The 20,298-nt window shown below is 38.4% G+C and overlaps 1 protein-coding gene across 1 annotated transcript in view; it reads right to left on the bottom strand.

The window, feature by feature from the left end:
* The window catches only part of LOC124625766 (cap-specific mRNA (nucleoside-2'-O-)-methyltransferase 1), a 293,563-nt gene that overhangs the window by 261,175 nt on the left and 12,090 nt on the right, over positions 1-20,298 (bottom strand). Inside the window, exons 4-6 of the mRNA XM_047149205.1 lie at positions 10,987-11,142; positions 5,969-6,136; positions 109-276 (exon numbers count right to left, since the gene is read on the bottom strand). Coding sequence (XP_047005161.1) covers positions 109-276; positions 5,969-6,136; positions 10,987-11,142 — 492 coding nt within the window. The remainder of the gene's footprint in view (positions 1-108; positions 277-5,968; positions 6,137-10,986; positions 11,143-20,298) is intronic.

Here is a 20,298-nt window from a genome sequence, read left to right as displayed (position 1 = left end):
AGAATGCTAATTAGTTTCTCATCCAATTTGTACAAACAAAACAGTTACTATGCAAGATGCTATCGAACATGACACGGAATGAAGCAAGATTCATGCTGAGATACATACACCATTTTCATGATGAGGGTTTGTGAACATGAAATCAAACACTTTGTCCATGTTCGCCATTTTCACTGCAGCACGGTTCAAAAAGATTGCACCACGAATAGTCTCAAATGGGTTTGATCGAGACCTTGCCTTCAGCATTTCATTTGCATCCAATTTGTCAAAAACACTCTGGAACAAAAAAAAGTTTAAGGATGATCAAAGACAAAAATCGCAGTAGCTGACCCTTCAGATGTGTTACATAAAGTAAAGATTACTCAGTCAACACTGATGTCTACTCCTAAACGAAACAGATTATTCGAGTCTTAAAGTCTATTGTTTAATACAGATAGCTTGAGTATCAACATTCTTCCATGGAAAAGACAGAGCAACGAAAGCCAATACATGAAATAAAATTAGAATAGCTCTTCACAATTAGATTTCTGAGACAAGAGAAACAACTGCACAGATATCGAGCTCAGATGGCAAGCCAGTACAAAGCAAAGAAGTGAGAGATGAATATATATACAGAGAATCTACATAAGGAAATAAACAGACCGTCTACATAAGGGAAGAAAGCAGGCACTGAAAGGAGTGAATACTACCAAACCATCGACTTAACAAGTCATGATTGCAAATGTAGACACAAATTATTCACATAACAATGAAAAACCTGGTAGGAACCAACCTTGGCAAGGATACATTTGGGTTCTGGAGAAACAGAGGAACATGCAAGACAGAAATTATCCTATCACTTATCTTAGAGGATAGATTGAAGAAAGCTAAGCCTACGTTTATAGCATTTGTAGATCTACAGAAAGCTTTTGACAATGTTGTCTGGATCCCCTCTTTGAAATTTTCAAGATAGCGGGGATAAAATACAGTGAGCGTAAGGTTATTTACAACTTGTACATAAACCAGATTCCAGTTATATGAGTCAAAGAACATGACAGGGAAGCTGTAGCTGAAAAAGAAGGGAGACAGGTTTGTGGCCTATCTCCTATGTTATTCGATCTGTGCACAGAATAAGCAGTGAAGGAAACCAAAGAGAAGTTTGTTTAGGGAATTATAGTCCAGGGAAAATAAATAATAACTTTGGGGTTTGGTAATGACACTGTAATTCTGTCAGAAGCAGCAAACGACTGGGAACAGCAGTTGAACAGAATTGTTGTCTTGAAAAGATGCTACAAGATGAACATCAACAAAAGTACAACAAGGGTAATGGACTGTAGCTGAATTAAATCAGGTGACATATTAGAAAATGAGACACTAAAAGTAGCAGATGACTTCAGCTATTTGAGCAGCAAAATAACTGATGACAGCTGAAGTACAGAGGATATAAAATATGAACTGGCGATAGTGCAAGAACTCATTTCTGAAAAAGAATTTATTAACATCTAGGATAAGTTTAAGTGTTTAAGAAGTATTTTCTGGAGATATTTGTCTGATAAGTAACATTACATGGAAGTGAAACTTGGATAATAAGCAATTCAGACAAGAAGAGAAGAGAATCTTTTGAAATGTTGTGCTTTAGATGAATGTTGAATATTAGATGGATAGACTAAATAATGAATAGGAGCAATGAAATCAGATCAGGGAAAAAAAAGAAATTTATGGTGCAGATTAACTAAAATTAGAGATCAGTTGGTAGCACACATCCTAAGGTATCAAGGAATACTCAGTTTGGTAATGTAGGGAAGTGTGGGGCATAAAAATTGAAGATGGAGATGCAAGCATGAATACAGTAAGCAGGTACATATATATATGTAGGTTGTAGGAACTAATCAGATGAAATGGTTCGCACAGAATAGACTATTATAGAGAGCTGCATAAAATCAGTCTTTGAACTGAAGTCCACGACAATAATATCTGTAAAAGCAACTGCCTGCATCACAATAAGGGAATTTACTTTTCAATGAAGTGAGGACATCAGTGACTTTTTTTTTGGTGTGTGTGTGTGTGTGTGTGTGTGTGTGTGTGTGTAGTTTAACACCTGCCTGTCTGAATAAGCATTGTAGCTTATGGTAAGACATTGTAACTTTTCTAAGTTATTAGGTCTACAACTTTGCTCCCGCCGTTTTGCAATAGACGGCAGTAGTGACAAGTGGGGTTTGGGTGGTTGGTCATAGGTGTAATACAATAAGCTTAGGCATCTGTAAACATAATGCCATAAAAATATTAGTTGATTTGTGATGGCATCATAAGATTATTCTCAATTAAGTACGTCAACTTATGGATCCATTTCTCGCCATTTGCGGGAAGTTTTAACTTTCTTCTTTAACATGAAGAAATCTGTGGCAGTGGCTCTTAAAATGCTGGTTACAACCAATGAGGAAGGAATTATTAGTGGAAGAACGTGCAGAGAGTGTTTTCAACGCCTTAAGAATGGTGATTTTGATGTCGAAGACTGGCATGGCGGTGGACGACAGAACGTTTTTGTAGCTACTGAAACAGACGAAGACAACCACAGGATATCATTATCGAAAGCAATTGATGTGTTCAAGCCCAGCACTGAAACACAAACAGCCACAATACAGTGATCGACACTTAAAGGTAATTTTGCAGCAGGGCAGTGCTTGACACCATGTCGCGCATCAAAATATAAATGGAAATGTTGAAATGAGAAGTTCTGTCCCTCCCGTCAAATTCTCCATACATTGCTCTCTCTGACTACCACCTTTTTCTATCAGTGGCATACAGTCTAGCTGACCAGCACTTCTGATCATATGAACAAGTGCAAAATTGAATCGATTCATGGATCCCCACAAAAGACATCCAGTTCTTCCGCCACGGGATTCGTATGCTATCTGAAAGATGGGAGAATGTAGTGGCAAGCGATGGGCAATACTACGAATCATAATTATTTTGTAAGTTTTTCACAATAAAGCCCCGAACTTTGAGAAAAAACAATGGAAGCAAAGTTGTAGACCTAGTAAACTCAGTTTCACTAATACAAAACTGTATCCATTACTGGTTTACCTCATTTCAATTGCACTTGATGTAAGTATAACAACTGGATACACAATATCACTAGTACTGTGTAAATATCAGCCAGAGTTAGGTTCTACACTGATTCTTTCAGCTCTGTTTACACTAAATCCAAGTAGCTAGTTACCATTTTCAGCTAAGTTTTTTAGCCTATTCTTAGTTGAGAACCAATTTTAGGCACTGATTAAATCTCCCATATACAAACTATTATAAAGAAACATATCAACATGGCTGAACACGTACATGCATACATTTTTAGCATTCATATTTTTGGAATTAATAGTTAGCAATTCTATTAATACTACTAGTGGTAGTACTATAGTAATAGTTTTATTCATCAAAGGATCACTGCTAAATCCGCAGAGTGCTCACATAAGAGCTCCGGAAGAAAAGGAGAACCTTAAGGAGTCGCCAGGCAGGAGAATCACCTGCGGCAAAGTGAACCAAACTAACAGTAGACAAGCAAAATGCGACAGAAAGAATACAGTCAAGGCAAAAGACCAGGACAATAGGACAAGGACAAAACCTAGATGAAGACAGTGCATTAAGCGAAGCCTTTGACATAACGATGACAACAAGGCCGAGAGTGGCAGAGACACACATCCAAGATGTGACCAAGAACAGTAATGGTACAAGCAAGATAGTTATCATGCAGTCCTAGCACAGTAAATATAGATCTGACAGTACCAAGCATGAGCACTGAACTGACCAGCTGTGCACCACTCTATATACAGGTCATGTGGAATGCTATTGGCCAACATATTCACGTGGCAAGACAGTGGTGCTCTTGCCATGCAAGTAAAGTGCTGCATTGCCGCAGTGCCCCTAACAGCCATCTAAGTCCACCTCCTTAGAGGGCATTCAATATCTGTAGCTCTGATACAAGAATTACTTTTGCAAGTTCGGGTATTATAATTTCAGGGGGGAGAGGGGGGATAAAAAAAAAAAAAGAAACATAATTCACAGAAAGAGACATTTACATACTTACAGGCCTAGATCAACAAGCATGGAACAGGTAGCTCACCTTGGCCTTAAAGTAGGAACCATTCAGCACTTGGCTGAAGTAATTTAAGGACATTTTGGGAAACTTAAATGATGATGGCCAGAGGTATAGTACAGCTTCCATTAATTGAATACAAGGCCACACTGTTTAAAAAAGCACAATCTCATTTGTTTTATCCCCCATTACAATACTGTCTTCTCTGTACATTCTTGCAAAGAATGGTGTAAAAAGCTAGTGCTACAATGTTCATTCATTTCTCAACACCAATCACAGCACACACCATCAGCTAGTAACAGAACCATGACCATGATGTTAAAGTGTGTCACTTGAACAAAGTAATGTAGCTATAAAAATCACATTATTTGAAGTAACATAACAATGAAAACAATCACCTTCAACCCTTCTGCCCAAAGAAGGAGCCACTGGCTCCGAAAGCTTGCCAATCACAATAATCTTTTATGTGAGTGTTCTGCTGCTGTTTGGTGAGTAGATTTTTTATCTGTCCATTTAAATATTATCATCTGAAGCATAAATGCAAATCCAAAATGTGAAAATTTTGCATCCAAATGACTAGCACATGACAGGAATTAACGATGAGCTGTATCAAACCACTCAGAAAACTGGGAAGAAAGAAACAAAAAGAAAAACCCGCACCCAAGTACATCACATGGAATGACTGACAGCTTCAACTTTTCACTAGGTTATCTCCATCTTATTGAAAGTAACTAATCAAAAATGTTCACTGCATTGCATACTATGCTAAAGAGAAATATTAGTAACCATAGTAGCTTATATAAAACTATATACTGACCTCTGAATAGCATCCATTGTTTAAAGTGAGAGCATTGCCTTAGTATACTTTCTAATACTTTTTGCTGCCTCAAGCCGTCACTGACCACATTCAAACCTACCAACAGCTTGTCTTCCCATAGGTTTCAGTAAATAAAATTGCTGAGACATTGCACCAGCTTGTTGATTCCAGAAAAAAAATCTTTCACTCTGCAATGAAGTGTACACCATTTTGAAATGTACTGGAAGATAAAAAGTTTTTGATGGTGCTGGGCCACAGTCATAAAGTAGTTTCTGGAAAAATGCTGCCATTTGACTGCACATTACTGCATTTTTCTTCTGCACAATCTAGAATTCGGCTTTCACACCATTCTTGAGTACAATGCTAAAAGTTCTTAGACCATGAACACAACATATCTTGTAAAGTTAACTCAAAGCAGGTAAATGAGACTAGCATACATTTTTTAAGATGTAACTGTTAAAGTGACATCAGCTTTCTAACACATCATAGATGTGTACAAGCTGTCTAGTACTCAGGTATGACTGAACTAAGGCTAGCCTCCATACAAAAGGCATGTCTACTGAATTAAGGCTAGCCTCCACACACAAGGCACATTATTTTATGCATCCACTATGTGTCACTCAATTAGTTCCCAAGTGGACATCCCTCCACTACATGTGGATGTAAGTGGGCACACAGCTCCACTCAAGCCATTATTAGTCAGTATTTTGATTTATTTTAATAAATTATTGTAACTTGTTGCTAATCTGTATTATCATATACTTTTGTTTAGCTATTGCCTAACACTATTTGGCTCCTTGACGAGACTGTATAGTTTCTGCATGCACGCAAGTCATATCATAGCAGCAACTACTTTCAGTGCTAAAGTGTTCTCTTCCTGCCTGTTATTTATGTATAACAGCAAGTGCATTTGATGAATATAACACTTGTCAAATGAATACCTGTAGTAATAATGAATGGCTATACTCCAATCAGCTCTACATAACATTCATTACCAGCCTGCATCAGGAAATCTTGACTGATAGCCTAAATGGCATGGTCTCTGAAAGACCATTAATGTATTAAAATAAAAACGGATTCACCTTTGAACTGAGAACATTCCTTAATAAATTTGGATCACAAAAATTAGTTTCATCATTTATAACCAATTTGCGCTGGCCCTCCTTCATCCAAGTGCCTAACTCTTCAAGTGAAATAGGTTCATAATTCGAATCTTTCAGCCATTTTGGAGATTCTTCTACTGACACCACCTGCAAAGAAAAAGTGCTAAATGTGAAATGTCTATTTTACGAATACTCAAGTAAACTTTAACTTCACACATTACTTAATCTGCTTGAAACTACAGATATGTAAATGGAAGAAAGAGAAAATAAAACTGACGGAACAATGTAGCATTACTAAGACAAACACGACAGGAACATATCACAAAAAACTTAGTTTTGGAAAATCTCATAGCACTGACCTCAAATAAGTTTGAAAACTTGTAATGATAGCATGATAAAGGTTAAAGATTTAAACTATGGCCCTCTGGGGAAAAGCCTCAAACTATGGCACTTTCCCTGCTACACTAGAAAAGATACACAAAATGAACACTTTTCTGAGATACTACAGAGTAGTAGTGGAGGACATTGGTTCAATAAGTTACAGTGGAACAGCAGGTGGCATGTGGGAAAAACCAAACACTTCAATGGGTCATTGTGGGTGAGGTGGGTGACACAATGCTATATTTTTAAAGCTACCCTGTTGGTTCAAATTTTTCTAATTACAATGCTGTAATTAATCCTACTATTTTCAGACAAAAACCATTGTAACTTCATAATACTGACAGCATACTAGACTAAAACATCCATTTTATCTTCCTGTTCTCTGTTACAGAGTGCTGAAACAGATTGTGCAGCACGCTCAAGTCAAGGGGTATATGTAGGTAGACAGTTGAAATGTCAGCCATATTTTTTTCCAGCATATTTGCTTCATGAAATATCAACACTATTATACACTTGGTTAGCCTTCAGAGTCCAAATCGTTGATTTCTTCATAGTATAGTATTAGGCAACTGAAGAAGATAGATAAATAGCCTTGTCTTATTAGCTTATCACCTGTTTGACAGTTCTGAATAAGGTTCATCAGGATTCTTATTTCATGGGGAAGAGAGGAAATAGTGTCAGTAAAGATTCCTAGCTAGAATTTAGCACTGTTAAGGACTGCTATGACTGCAGATGGATATAGTGAGAGAACACTATTGCCTGAAATTCTCCCCCTCGGGAGACACTACCCTAATGAAACACTGCCCATCTGGGCGAGGGGGTTTGTGTGTTCCAATGAACTGGAGGGCTGTATCGGCAGTAGTGTAACTGCCAGCAGGATCCTCGAAGCTGGTCAGGTCTCCACACAGGATCCAGACAAAGTGCTTCTCACAATGTCCTGTCTTTTCATCTCTGTGACTGTGTGGCAACAGGCACAGTCCCCTAATGTGAGAAGCAGAAGATCCTTGGTAACCAGGACAATGCTGATGCACATAGGTCTTACTGCAGAAGGATGAATAGCATTCTATAGTTGAGGTGGAGACAAGTTATCTAAGAGGTAAGGCCCTGAATTAAACCTTGACAGGTGTACAGGCCATGAGGTGGCAGCCCAACCAGGACACTTGCGGGCTGTGGTCTGAAAATCCACACCACCAAAAAAATTCAAATCATAGAAACTAAAAGGAGAAATAGTTGGATGGGTCTTAAGGATATGACCTTTGGCCTGAAAAGGAAAACCTGTAGTGGATTTTGGAATGTAAGAACACACAGAGATGGGAAGGTTAATACAGGTCAAAAAAAGAGATGGAGAACTACAGATTGGATATAATGAGATTGTTTGAAATAAGGTGGCCAGACTTTGGAGAACTTAAAACACAAGAAGGTGAAGTGCTGCTGTATGTAGGACAGTCTGATGAAGATGCCATGTACTGGAACAGTGTAGGGCTCTTACTATCTAACAACTGCAAAAGGAGTTTACTGGAGTGGAAACCAGTGTCAGAAAGGATAATAACCACATGCTTTAGAATAAAGCACTCCGTCTTCAGGCCACGAGTGGCCTACCGGGACCATCCGACCGCCACGTCATCCTCCATGGAGGATGCGGATAGGAGGGGCGTGGGGTCAGCACACTGCTCTCCCGGCCGTTATGATGGTATTCTTGACCGAAGCCGCTACTGTTTGGTCGAGTAGCTCCTCAATTGGCATCGCGAGGTTGAGTGCACCCCGAAAAATGTCAACAGCGCATGGCGGCCTGGATGGTCACCCATCCAAGTGCTGACCACGACCGACAGCACTTAACTTCGGTGATCTCACGGGAACCGGTGTAACCACTGCGGCAAGGGCATTGCCATGCTTTAGAATAAATGTATGAAATATCACAGCTGCAAGAGAATATGATGCATTTTACACAGAGCTAAATAGGGTTCTAAGACAAACTAATTGCAGAGACATAAAAAATTTAATGCGAGACTTTAACACAAAAGCTGGTTCAAAAAATGAAGGGCTTGAACACATCATGGGCATGCACAGCAATAAGAATAAAAATGGAAATGGTGAACTGCTGATAGATATGTGCACTGAGTATGACCTAGTATTCAAGACACACTGTTTCAACATCACAACTGCCACACGATAGTGTAGGTCTTGCTGTATCATGTCACTGAAAATCAGATACATCACATTTAAAAAAATGTAAGCTGTAACTTTCAACACTCTCTGCTAAATGTCAGAAATACAAGAGGAGCAGACATTGGAAGTGACTACCACCTAATTTAGGCTGAGTTCAAATTGAAGATAGTGTCAAACAGAACCTAGCTCAATTACAGGAGCAAAAAAGAAAGAAAGAAAGAGAGAGAGAGCGAGAGAGAGCACATATTAAGATTTAAGACACAGCAAAGGAAAGAATGGATCTCTGATGAAATAAGCTGCAGGAAAGAACTAAAACAAAAGATACATTTGGTAACACAAGTGCATTGAAGATCAAAGCACATAAAGAACACACAGAGGCAAATGAAAGAATGAAAATATGACAGCAAGGCGAGATAGAAAAAATGGATCGATGAGAGATGACCAGGTACAGTTAGCAGAAACAGCAGCAAACAGGGATATATAAAGGAGCTGTACAATATCAGCATACAACTCTCAATGAAGAACTTTAGATGTGAAGGATCTGTTAAGAGCAAGGATGGAGTGATGATTACAAATCAATAGTCACAGCTGCAGAGATGGGAGGACTAAGTCAAGGAGTTGTTAAATTGCAAAAACAACCAAGAGGTACAGGTGAAGAATGTTCCAGCAAGTTGAAGCAGACCAAGATACAAATCTGCAATGACCCACAATGGGCAAAATTAGGAGTGCTTTGAGAAGCCTAAAAATGCAAAGACTCCAGACCTATACAACATAGCACCACAGCTCTTAAAAGCCGATATCAAAAGTACCATTAAGATGCTCCTCCCCTGGCTCGAGAGAAGCTCCCACAAGAGTGGCTGGCAGTAAAGCTCCCCCCCCCCCCCCAAAAAAAGGGAAATTTGTCAGCCTGTAACAACTGGTGTGGTATTACACTGCTGTCAGTGCCCAGCAAGGTCCTCACCAGAGTTATTTTCAAGATTCAGTTGAAAATTGACTGCATAAATTACAGGCTTATTTTTACCTTATTAATACTCTTAGGATCATATTAGACCAAAGCAAAGAATTCCAGGCAACCAAATATCTAGTATTCATTGATTTTGAAAAGGCCTTCGATTCTGTGAAACATTAAATACTATGGCAACTGTTGTGAAAGTACAGTATATCACAGAAGATTCTAATCATCATCAGTAACCTGTATGATGCCTACAAATGATGCTTGTTTCACAACGGAAATCTCACAGATCCAACAGAGGTAACAGCCAGATTGTATTTTATCACCAACACTCTTTCTACTTGTCCCTAACTCAGTTATGAGAAGAGTTACAGCGGGCAGGACAAAAGGAATCCAATGGGTGGATCCAGGAACATATGAAGGATTTTGATTTTGGAGACGAAATTGTTTTATTAGCTGAAAGGCTGACAGATGTGAAAGCTAAATTAAACTCACTGAAAAAAAAAAGAAGCAGAGGTTGCTGGGCTCAAGATAAACATAGTCTAGGTAAAACAAAAGAAATGATGATAAATTCTGGAAATGTGGAAGTGCCGCTGCTTGTAGAGGAGCATCAAGTGGAGATTGTCTAGTCATTCCTGTATCTGAGTAGTGTGGTGACAGAAGATCGTGGAGCTGGAGGAGATCTGAAAAACCGCATAAAGATTAGATTAGATTAGGTTAGTTTTTGTTCCATAGATCCGTGCTGAGGAGATCCTCGTGGATGTGGAACATGTCACCTTTTTTTAAGGCAAATGCTGCCTTCATACAACTGTATCCAATATGCAGAAACAGGAACAGGAACATCACATGCAACACTAAAATTGTGAAGACTGTCCTTCTGTATAGCAGTGAAAGCTGATATGTAGATAAAAAGATAACACAGTTATAGGTGTCTCTAGTGCATAATAAATATCTGGTGGCCAGAAGAAAATTAGTAATGAAATCACATGTAATGGAGGAATAATGAAACATAGCTTGTCAAATGGACACTCATAATTTTAAAATATATCTAAATACATATGAACAGTTATTGGTAGTGGCACAATCTGTCAGTTATCAGTCCCCTACTGTCAATTTTGAAGAAAAACTCATGATTCCACAAGCAAAGTTTCCATTATCTGGTATGTTTCTGACAGTTGAATGATAATTCTAATACAAATCATTCACGTTGACATCTCATTGTCCTATCACACATGGAGGGCTGCATCAAATCAGTCTCAGGACTGAAGACCACCACAACAACAACAACATCACACATGTTCACCAATAGGGCATACAAACCTTGTGTTAACTGAATTTGGAGAAGGAAGATAGCAACACTTACAGTTACACAGTATGACTAATTTCAGTCTGCAATATGAATACCATTAACATAAAATACTTTTTATGTTGCTATAAACTGTGTTAAATACAGAAATAAAATGCATATTTAGTTGAAAATTTAAAAGCAGAATCTTACCTCAAGGGAACTATCCCATTCAAGTGTAGCAGCTTCAAGACCCTCAATACGCAGACCTAAGCCTCTGCGACCTCGCTGACGTGACATTTCCACTGGGTCAACACGACCCTGCTCATGTTTTCCCAGGCCCAAGCCAGCCTTGTAGCCCATTGATTCCTGTACAGCAAAATATCTGACTATACATGATACTCTCACAGTGAATCACACACAATATTTTTAAGTAAGTACATCTAGCAGATCCATAAACCCAGAATTAATGGATTCTCAGAGCAAGGGGTAGTGGCTACTAGCCATATGATTAGATTAGATTATATTAATTATTCATTCCATAGACCCATAAAAGAGGGAATCCTCCTGGGTGTGGAACATGTCAGATAAACACATTAGAAAAATGTAATTAGAAAAACTTGAGTTTCATTAATTTTAATGATCCTCAGTCAATAAACAGTAAAATTATTTACATGAATTAAATTTAAATGTCTAATATTTACAGGTTTAATACTTACATCTGCTTTCATTAAATCCATCATTCAGACATTTGCTAGTTTCTTGGCTATTACAACCAAGCATTGTCAAAAATTAAAGTATAATAAATTTTCATTAAAATGGTCTACTGCACTTGTTGAGAAACTCATGGATGGAATAGAAGGTGTTGGCCAACAAAAATTCTTTTAAATTATGTTTAAATTGAGCCTTGTCTGAAACTAAGCTCTTAATGGTTGCTGGTAACTTATTAAAAATATGCGTTGCTGAATACTGGACTCCTTTCTGGGCAAGAGTAAGTGATTTTAAATCTTTATGTATATTGTTCTTTTCCCTAGTATTGATACTGTGTACTAAGCAGTTAGTTGGAAAAAGAGATGTATTACTTACAACAAACTTCATTAAGGAATAAATATACTGAGAAGCTGTGGTTAATATGCCCAATTCTTTGAATAGGTTTCAACATGATGTTCTTGGATTTACACTACTCATTACTCTTATTAAATGCCGAGAAACTTCGCACCCCTCCTAAAGTGGTGCTCCATTGCCCACTCAACCTCCACAACATCCTAGTACATCCCTATGCCACTCCCAATCCAAACTCCTTGCTACAAGGATTGTATCCCTGTGGAAAGCCCAATTACAAGACCTGACCAATCCACCCACCCAGTACTTCCTATTCCAGTCCCGTCACAGGTTTATCCTACCCCATCATTGGCCGGACCACTTGTGAAAGCAGCCTTCCCATTTACCAGCTCTGCTGCAATCATTGCACAGCTTTTCACATTGAACAATGGAAAATTCAGGATGGAATGTAACAATATTAAGAAAAGGAAAGTTGCTACTCACCATATTGCGGAGATGCTGAGTCGCAGATAGGCACTACATAAACTGTCACAAATCAACAATACAAAAACACACACACGCACACACACACACACACACACACACACACAAACTGCAGTGTCAGGCAACTGAAACCACAGTCAGTGTGGCTTCAGTTGCCTGAGACTGCAGTCATGTGTGAGAGTTGCATTTGTGTGTGTGTGTGTGTGTGTGTGTGTGTGTGTGTGTGTGTGAGTGAGCGAGTGAGTGAGTGTGTGTGTGTCTATTCTTTGTTGATTTGTGACAGTCGTTTTAATGTGCCTATCTGCGACTCAGCATCTCCACTATATGGTGAGTAGCAGGTTTCCTTTTCATATCTTTTTATACTGGCATGACTACCATGAGAAAAAGACTGAATAAACAACAAAAGGATAATGTTCTACCATCAGGGTATGGAATGTCAGAAGCTTGAATGTGAGGGAAGATGGGAAATTTGAAAAGGAAGATGCAAAGGCTCATTCTCGATACAGTAGGAGTCAGGGAGGTGAAATGGAAAGAAGACAGGGATTTCTGGTCAGATGAATATAAGGTAATATCAACAACAGCAGAAAATGGTATAACAGGAGCAGGATTCGTTTTGAATAGGAATGTACTGCAAAGAGTGTGTTACTGTGAACAGTTCAATGATAGGGTAGTTTGTATCAGAATCGACAGCAAATCAACAATGACAAAGACAGTTCAGGAATACATGCCAACATCGCCAGCTGAAGATGGGGAGATAGAGAAAGTATATGAGGGTACTGAAGGTGTAATAGAGTACGTAAAGGAGAGATGAAAATCTACTAGACATGAGAGACTGGAATGCAGTTGTGTAGAAGGGAAGGTTACATGAGATTATGGGCTTGGGACAAGGAATGAGAGGAGAAAGACTGACTGAGTTGTGTAATAAATTTGAGCTAGTAATAGCGAATACTCTGTTCAAGAATCACAAGAGAAGAAGGTATACTTGGAATAGACTGGGTGATATGCAAAGATTTCAGTTATATTACATCATGGTCAGAGAGAGATTCTGAAATCGGATACCGGATTGTAAGGCTTACTCAGGAGCAGATATAGGCTCAGATCACAATGTAGTAGTGATGAAGAGTAGACTGAAGTTTAAGAGATTAGTCAGGTAGAATCAATACACAGGGAAGTGGGATATGGAAGCACGAAGTAATGACGAGATAGGCTTGAAGTCCGCAAAGGCTACAGAAACAGCAATAAAGAATAGGTCACTAGACATTACAGTTGAAGAGGAATGGGCGTCTCTAAAAATGGTAGTCACCGAAGTTGGAGAGAAAAACATAGGTAAAAAGAAGGTAACTGTAAAGAAACCATTAGTACCAGAAGAAATACTTCAGCTGATTGACAAAAGAAGGAAGTACAAAAATATTCTGGGAAATTTATGATTACAGAAATACAAGTAGCTGAGGAATGAAATAAACAGGAAGTGCAGGGCAGTTAAGATGAAATGGCAACATGAAAAATGTGAAGAAATCAAGAAAGACTGACTCAGCATATAGGACAGTCAAAGCACACTTCAGTGAAATTAAAAGGAAGGGTGGTAACATCAAAGGTGCAACAGGAATTCCACTGTTAAACGCAGAGAAAGCAGATAGGTGGAAAGAGTACAGTGAAGGTCTCTATGAGGGAGAAGATTTGTCTGATGTGATAGAAAAAGAAACAGGAGTCCATTTAGAGGAGATAGGGGATCCAGTATTAGAATCAGAATTAAAGAGAGCTTTGGAGAGCTTAAGAGCAATAAGTCAGAAGGATAGATAACATTCCATCAGAATTTCTAGTCATTGGGGGAAGTGACAACAAAACTACTATTTACTTTGGTGTGTAGAATGTATGTGTCCAGTGATATATACCAGCCGATTTTTGGAAAAATATCATCCACACAATTCATAAGACTGCATGAGCTGACTAGTTTGTATAGGGAGAGACGGGTAATATACAATATCTACATGAGCCAAGAGGGAATAACAACAGTGGACAACCAAAAATGAATTCTCATATTAAAAAGGTTCTGGACAAGGATGTAGTCTTTCATCCCTAGTGTTTAATCTGCACATTGAGGAATCAATGACGCAAAACTGAATTAAAATTCAAGGGAAAGGATATCAATTACACGATTTGCTGATGACATTGCTATTCTTGATGAAAGTGAAGAATAATTACAAGATTGGCTGAACGAAATGAGCAGTCTAATGAGTACAGAATACGGACTGAGAGTAAATTGAAGGAACACAAAGGTAATGAGAACTAGCAGAAATGAGAACAGCGAGAAACTTAACATCATGTCTGATGCTTACAAAGTGGATGAAGTTAAGGAATTCTACTATCTAGGCAGCAAAATAACCAATGACAGACAGAGCAAAGGAGGACATCAAAAGTAGAATAGCACTGGCAAAAAGGGCATTCTTGGCCAAGAGACGTCTACTAGTATCAAACATAGGCCTTAATTTGAGGACAAAATTTCTGAGAATGTACATTTGGAGCCCAGTGTTATGTGATAGTGAAACATGAACCATGGGGGAACTGTAACAGAAGGGAATCGAAGCACTTGAGATGTGGTGCTACAAACGAATGTTGAAAATTAGGTGGACTGATAAGGTAAGGAATGAGGAGGTTCTATGCAGAATCGGAGAGGAAAGAAATATGTGGAAAACACTGACAAGGAGAAGTGACATGATGATAGAACATCTGTTAAGACATCAGGGAATGACTTCCATGGTACTAGAGGGACTTGGAGATGGCAATAATTATAGAGGAAGACAGAGATTGGAATACATCCAGCAAATGATAGAGGACGCACGTTGCCGGCGTTACTACGAGATGAAGAGATTGGCACAGGAGAGGAATTCGTCACAGGGTCCATGAGGACTCATGACAAAAAAAGAAAAGAAAAAAAGACTACCAACCAGCATTCCATCAGAATGGCCAAACTATGGCCATGAACAAAGTAGACCATCACACAACATTCAGCTGAACATGACATCCTCGATTTCAATGGCCGCTTTTCTACCCTAGCCATCTGGACCCTCCTCTTCACCACCAGCTTTTCTGAACTGTACAGATGGTAGTTATCCTTACATCACATTCTCCGCTCCTGCAATCATTCCAGCCTTGATCTGTGGCAACAAACTGTCCCCACACCCTCTAGCCAACAGTTTCCACTCCCTCGGCCCCATCACCTCCTCTCCATTTCCATCTTCTATGTTATTCATTTGCTGCTCTCTGCCAACACACCAGTCCATATATCCCCACTCCTCTCCTTTCTTGCTCAGCTTTCCCCACCTCCCTGCCCCACAGCCTCCTGACATGGCACCTGTTGCCAGTCTAGTCCCTGCACACTCTGCCAGACAGCACTCCTCTCTTCCTTCATCCATAAACTGATAGCCCTTCCCCTTTCCCTTCCTCACCCCCTCCAGATTGCTGCTAGCGTCCTACGTGATAGTTGCATTCTGGTCCTGAGCTGCTGGAGTTGACGGTCATCTGTGCATGGGGTGTATTTGTTTGTGTGGAGGAATGGTGCGCGTTTCTTTTTTTCCAATGAAGGCTGTGGTTAAAATGTTAGGTGTAAGTGTCTTTTAATTGTCCCTGTCTGCAATTTAGTGTGTTATCCTTATAGTAAGTAGCAATCTATTTTTTCCTACATAGTTCATATAAGTACATTATACATACTGACATCAAAGATAACATATATTTACATTACTTTTTTTAGAAAAAGAAATTGTTTAAATTTAACATAATCAATCAAAAAAACTCTGCAACTATACAACACAAAGTTTTTCAAAAGAAAGCACTCTCTTCCGAGATATTATGACACTTATTTGTCAATGTTAAACTGCAGTTATTTGAACATAGAAGACACATCGTCAGACATCTGACAATTTCCACATATCCTGCTACCTGGTTGTTTTTCCACAGACTTGACCATAATAATAATAGTTCATTATCATCCCATGGTTTAAAGAAGAATCTAGGGCTGTGGACTCTGACTTACATGAAGCTGTGGCCACAAGAGCCGTTAATCTAATTTGAAGGTGCAACCCAGTGTATTTCAGTGTTTCCTTCACCTCTTCATGAAGTATTTGCCCTTTCATAGTTTTCAAAAGCTTGCTGACTTGTCCAAAACATAATTTTCCAGCAATAATGAAGCATTTTTCAACAGAACAGATGTCTCAATACTTTTGTGTAACAAATCGTACCATACACAACACGGTTTGGATACATCTTCAATGCAGTGCATCATTTAAACCACATGTGTTTGCAGAATACAAGTCATCATCATCATAAACTGAAGGCTATGCCTTGTTGATTTAGCCTCGTCCCTCTCTCCATTGTCATCCTCCAATTCTTCATACGATTTTATCCCCACATCATCTTTGATGTTATTAAAATACGCTGCTCTTGGTCTGCCTCTTGGTTTTTTTCCCTAAAACTTTTCCTTCGAATACATTCTTTAGGAACTGGTTGTGTCTCATTATGTGCCCTACCATTTGTGATTTTCTTCTTCCTATATAATTTAGCAGCGTTCTGTTCTCATTCAATTCTCTTAAGACCTGTTCATTACTTTTTCTACCTACCCAGCTTGTTTTCGTCATTCTTCTCCATATCCACATTTCCACTGCTTCCAGTTTCTTTTTCTCAGGCTTTCCCAGAGTCCACGCTTCACATCCGTATGTTCAGACACTCCAGACAAAAGTTTTGGCAAACTTTTTCCTACTTTCTAGGCTTATATGATTGCCTGTTAGTAAATTCCTTTTATTTTGGAAAGCTTGCTTTGCCAAGGCTATTCTTCTCTTTATATCTGTGATACATTTATTGTCGTCAGTGATTGTTCTCCCCAAATAACAGAAGTTCTCAACCTGCTCTAGAGCATCATCTTCTTGTTTAATATTAACTTTACCATTTTCTTTTGTCTTCCCTATTACCATGGTTTTTGTTTTCTTCTTATTTATTTTTAGATTAAATTCTCTTAGGATTTTAGCAACATAAACTCCATTTCCTTTACTGAGTCAGCAAGTACTACTATATCATCTGCAAAACGGATACAGTGTATTCGTTCCCCATTAATTTTAATTCCTTTGGTTATTCTTTTCAATTTTTCACTGTTTTTTTCAACAAATAATTTGAAGAAATATGGTGATAATGGGCATCCTTGTCTTACTCCCCTCCTTATTTTTGTTTTCTTCTTCACACCATTCATTTCTATGTCTGCTTCCTGCCTTTTATATAGATTCCAGATTAATCTTCTGTCCCTCCAATCAAGAATTATTTCCTTCATTGTTCGGAATAACAATTTCCAATTAACCATGTCAAATGCTTTTGTAAATCTATAAAGGTTGAGTAGGTTTCCCCATTAACTCCAATTCGTCTTTCTAATACCATCCTCGGAGCTAGTATTGCCTCTCTAGTTCCTTTTCCGGATCTGAAACCAAATTGGTCTTCTCCTAGGTTTGCCTGAATTTTCTCTTTTATTCGATTTTTTATTATGTTTAACATTACTGTTTTGCTGTTAAGCAAATCTGTAGGTGGTTCTTTTCCATCTTCATAGTACTCTTTAATAAGTTTACATAAGTACTCTTTTGTTGATTCTCCAATTTCCCCTCAGTATTTCTGCTGAGATATTATCTGCGCCTGTCACTTTGCTATTACTTAGAACATTCAAGGCACTGTTGAATTCCTCTTTAGATATAGGTGGCCCTATCATGTTGATATCCACACTGCTCTCTTCTTCCAGAATTTCCCCCTCATTAGCAATATCTTCTCCTTCATATAGTTCCTCAATATACTCTTTCCATCTTTCTCATACACCCTCTAATTCAAAAAGTAGGTCGCCGTTTTTATTCTTGACCATATTTGTTTTTGTTCTTGGCTTTATCTGCATTGATTTAATTTTAAAGTAGGCACTATCAATTTGATCTCCACTTGGATCTTTTTGAATTTCCTTACGTTTGTCGTGCATCCACTTTTCTTTTTCAAATCTACATTTCTGTGTAATTGCATTTTTTACTCTTTTGTACTTATCGAAATCTTTTTTCCTCAGCCTGTTTCGTTCTTCAATACGGTCTAGCATTTCCTTGGTCATCCATGGTTTCCTCGGTTCTAGTTTCCTTAATCCTACTAGTTCTTTAGCAGCTACTTCTAGGGTCTCTTTGAATCCTTCCCATTCTTTCCTATTACTATCAGGTTATCGGTCAATTCTTTCATGTCCGCAGCTACTTGCTTTTCCTTTAAGTTTTTCTACAAACCATCTGTGTTGGTTAGTTCTTTTATATTTCTTAAATCTGCTACTATATTCTGCTATCACTAGAACATGGTCACTGTTTATATCATATCCAGGGTATGAGTGGCTAGATTTTATTTGAAACACGTTGTTCTTCCATTTTCTTCTGAAAATTATAGCGACACCATTTCTTCCTGTTCGAGCACTACCATTGTGAATGATCCTGAAATCCCGACATAAAATCACCGTTACTATCCCATCTAGTTTCACAGACTCCTAATATGTCCATCTGTGACTTTTCCATCAGCATCTTAACCTCTTCTAGTTTCCCAGTTTTTAACATGGTTCTGACGTTCCATGTTCAAATTCTCATAAGATCCTTCGTTCCTTCACTCCTTACTGCCTTGCCCAAGACATTCGCTCACAGAGATCCAAATGGGGGAATTGAAGCTCCGGAAAATTTTGAATTGGGTGTAGCCATATTTCTATTTGGAAATCATGTATGGGATCATTACTGCAGTGGTTTCCCATTGCCTTCTGCAGCCTCCTGTCACTGACCATGTTAATGGTTCCTCCACCTTTTGGGACAATTTCTCATCCCTGGGACAAGTGGGTGTCCCTTCCTTCCCTGCTCATCCACCCCTTACTGGCCATTGGCACTTAGTAAGGTTGGTCTCATACCGGGAGCCATTCGGTTAATAGCCATGTGTTAAAAAAGAAAATGAAAGATACCTTCGGGCCTCACAACCTAATGCCGTCGGGGTCGAAGCAACAAGAATTGACCAAGAGAGGCCGACAGGAAAGAAGAAAGCAGAAGGCTAACACAAGTAAGTGGAAGCAATGCAAGACTTAGCTAAGGGCCCGTGTGGTTGCCACCCACATACAAGTATAAGTACCACCCATATACAAGTATAAATATTAAAATAACCAAATACAGCACTTTAGCTTCACAAACATTTGTAAGTCAGTGTCACATCCACTTGGTCTGAGTCTAACATCCAATCAGAGCAAAGGACACATGACATCATGCATATACGTATCTGCTGGTAAAATATGACACTGAGAATGTTTATTTCAATGTTTATAAAATATTACTGTTACTATTTTGTGAGCGAAGTTCATGGTGCAACGTAATCAGTTGCATAGTAGTAGGTTAGGCTGAAAGATACTACACACCATAATAATTTACTTATTTGCTAAAGTGCAGCACCATATTTGGTGTTTTTTATATTTATATTTGCTTACTGTGAAAATTGTAGTTAATTGATCCACCACATCAATTACCTCACAAAAGAACATCATCTTTTGTATGACAGGTTGTGCAAAAGTGTCCAGAAACATCAGGTAAGCAACTAAAACTTCTGGAATGCAGTTTGCTGTAAGTAGGGGGTTTTTGTTTGAAGTCAGATCTACATAGAACCATAGATCTTTATGTGGAAAATGAAGTGTCATTTTAAGATTACATGCAGTTCTCAGCATTGAGAAGTAAAGTTAAAATCAAATTTCAACAATCAGTAAAAGAGTTACTAATTTTAAAAAGCTGTTGCCTTTAGATATGCAAAATTTTCGCATGGGAAGGGGTAAAATGCTAAATTTAATGCCTTTTTTAATAAACAACTACTTCAGGTTATGTCGCTAAAAATTACCAATTTCACGTTTTTGTTTACACCACATTTTCCTGTCCCTAGATATTGAAGACATTTATTAATTATTTTATGCTTATG

Source organism: Schistocerca americana, chromosome 8 (genome assembly GCF_021461395.2).
Source record: "Schistocerca americana isolate TAMUIC-IGC-003095 chromosome 8, iqSchAmer2.1, whole genome shotgun sequence".
NCBI lineage: Eukaryota > Metazoa > Arthropoda > Insecta > Orthoptera > Acrididae > Schistocerca > Schistocerca americana.
Note: the sequence above shows the minus strand (reverse complement) of the source record. Positions and strands in the feature narration are given on the sequence as shown.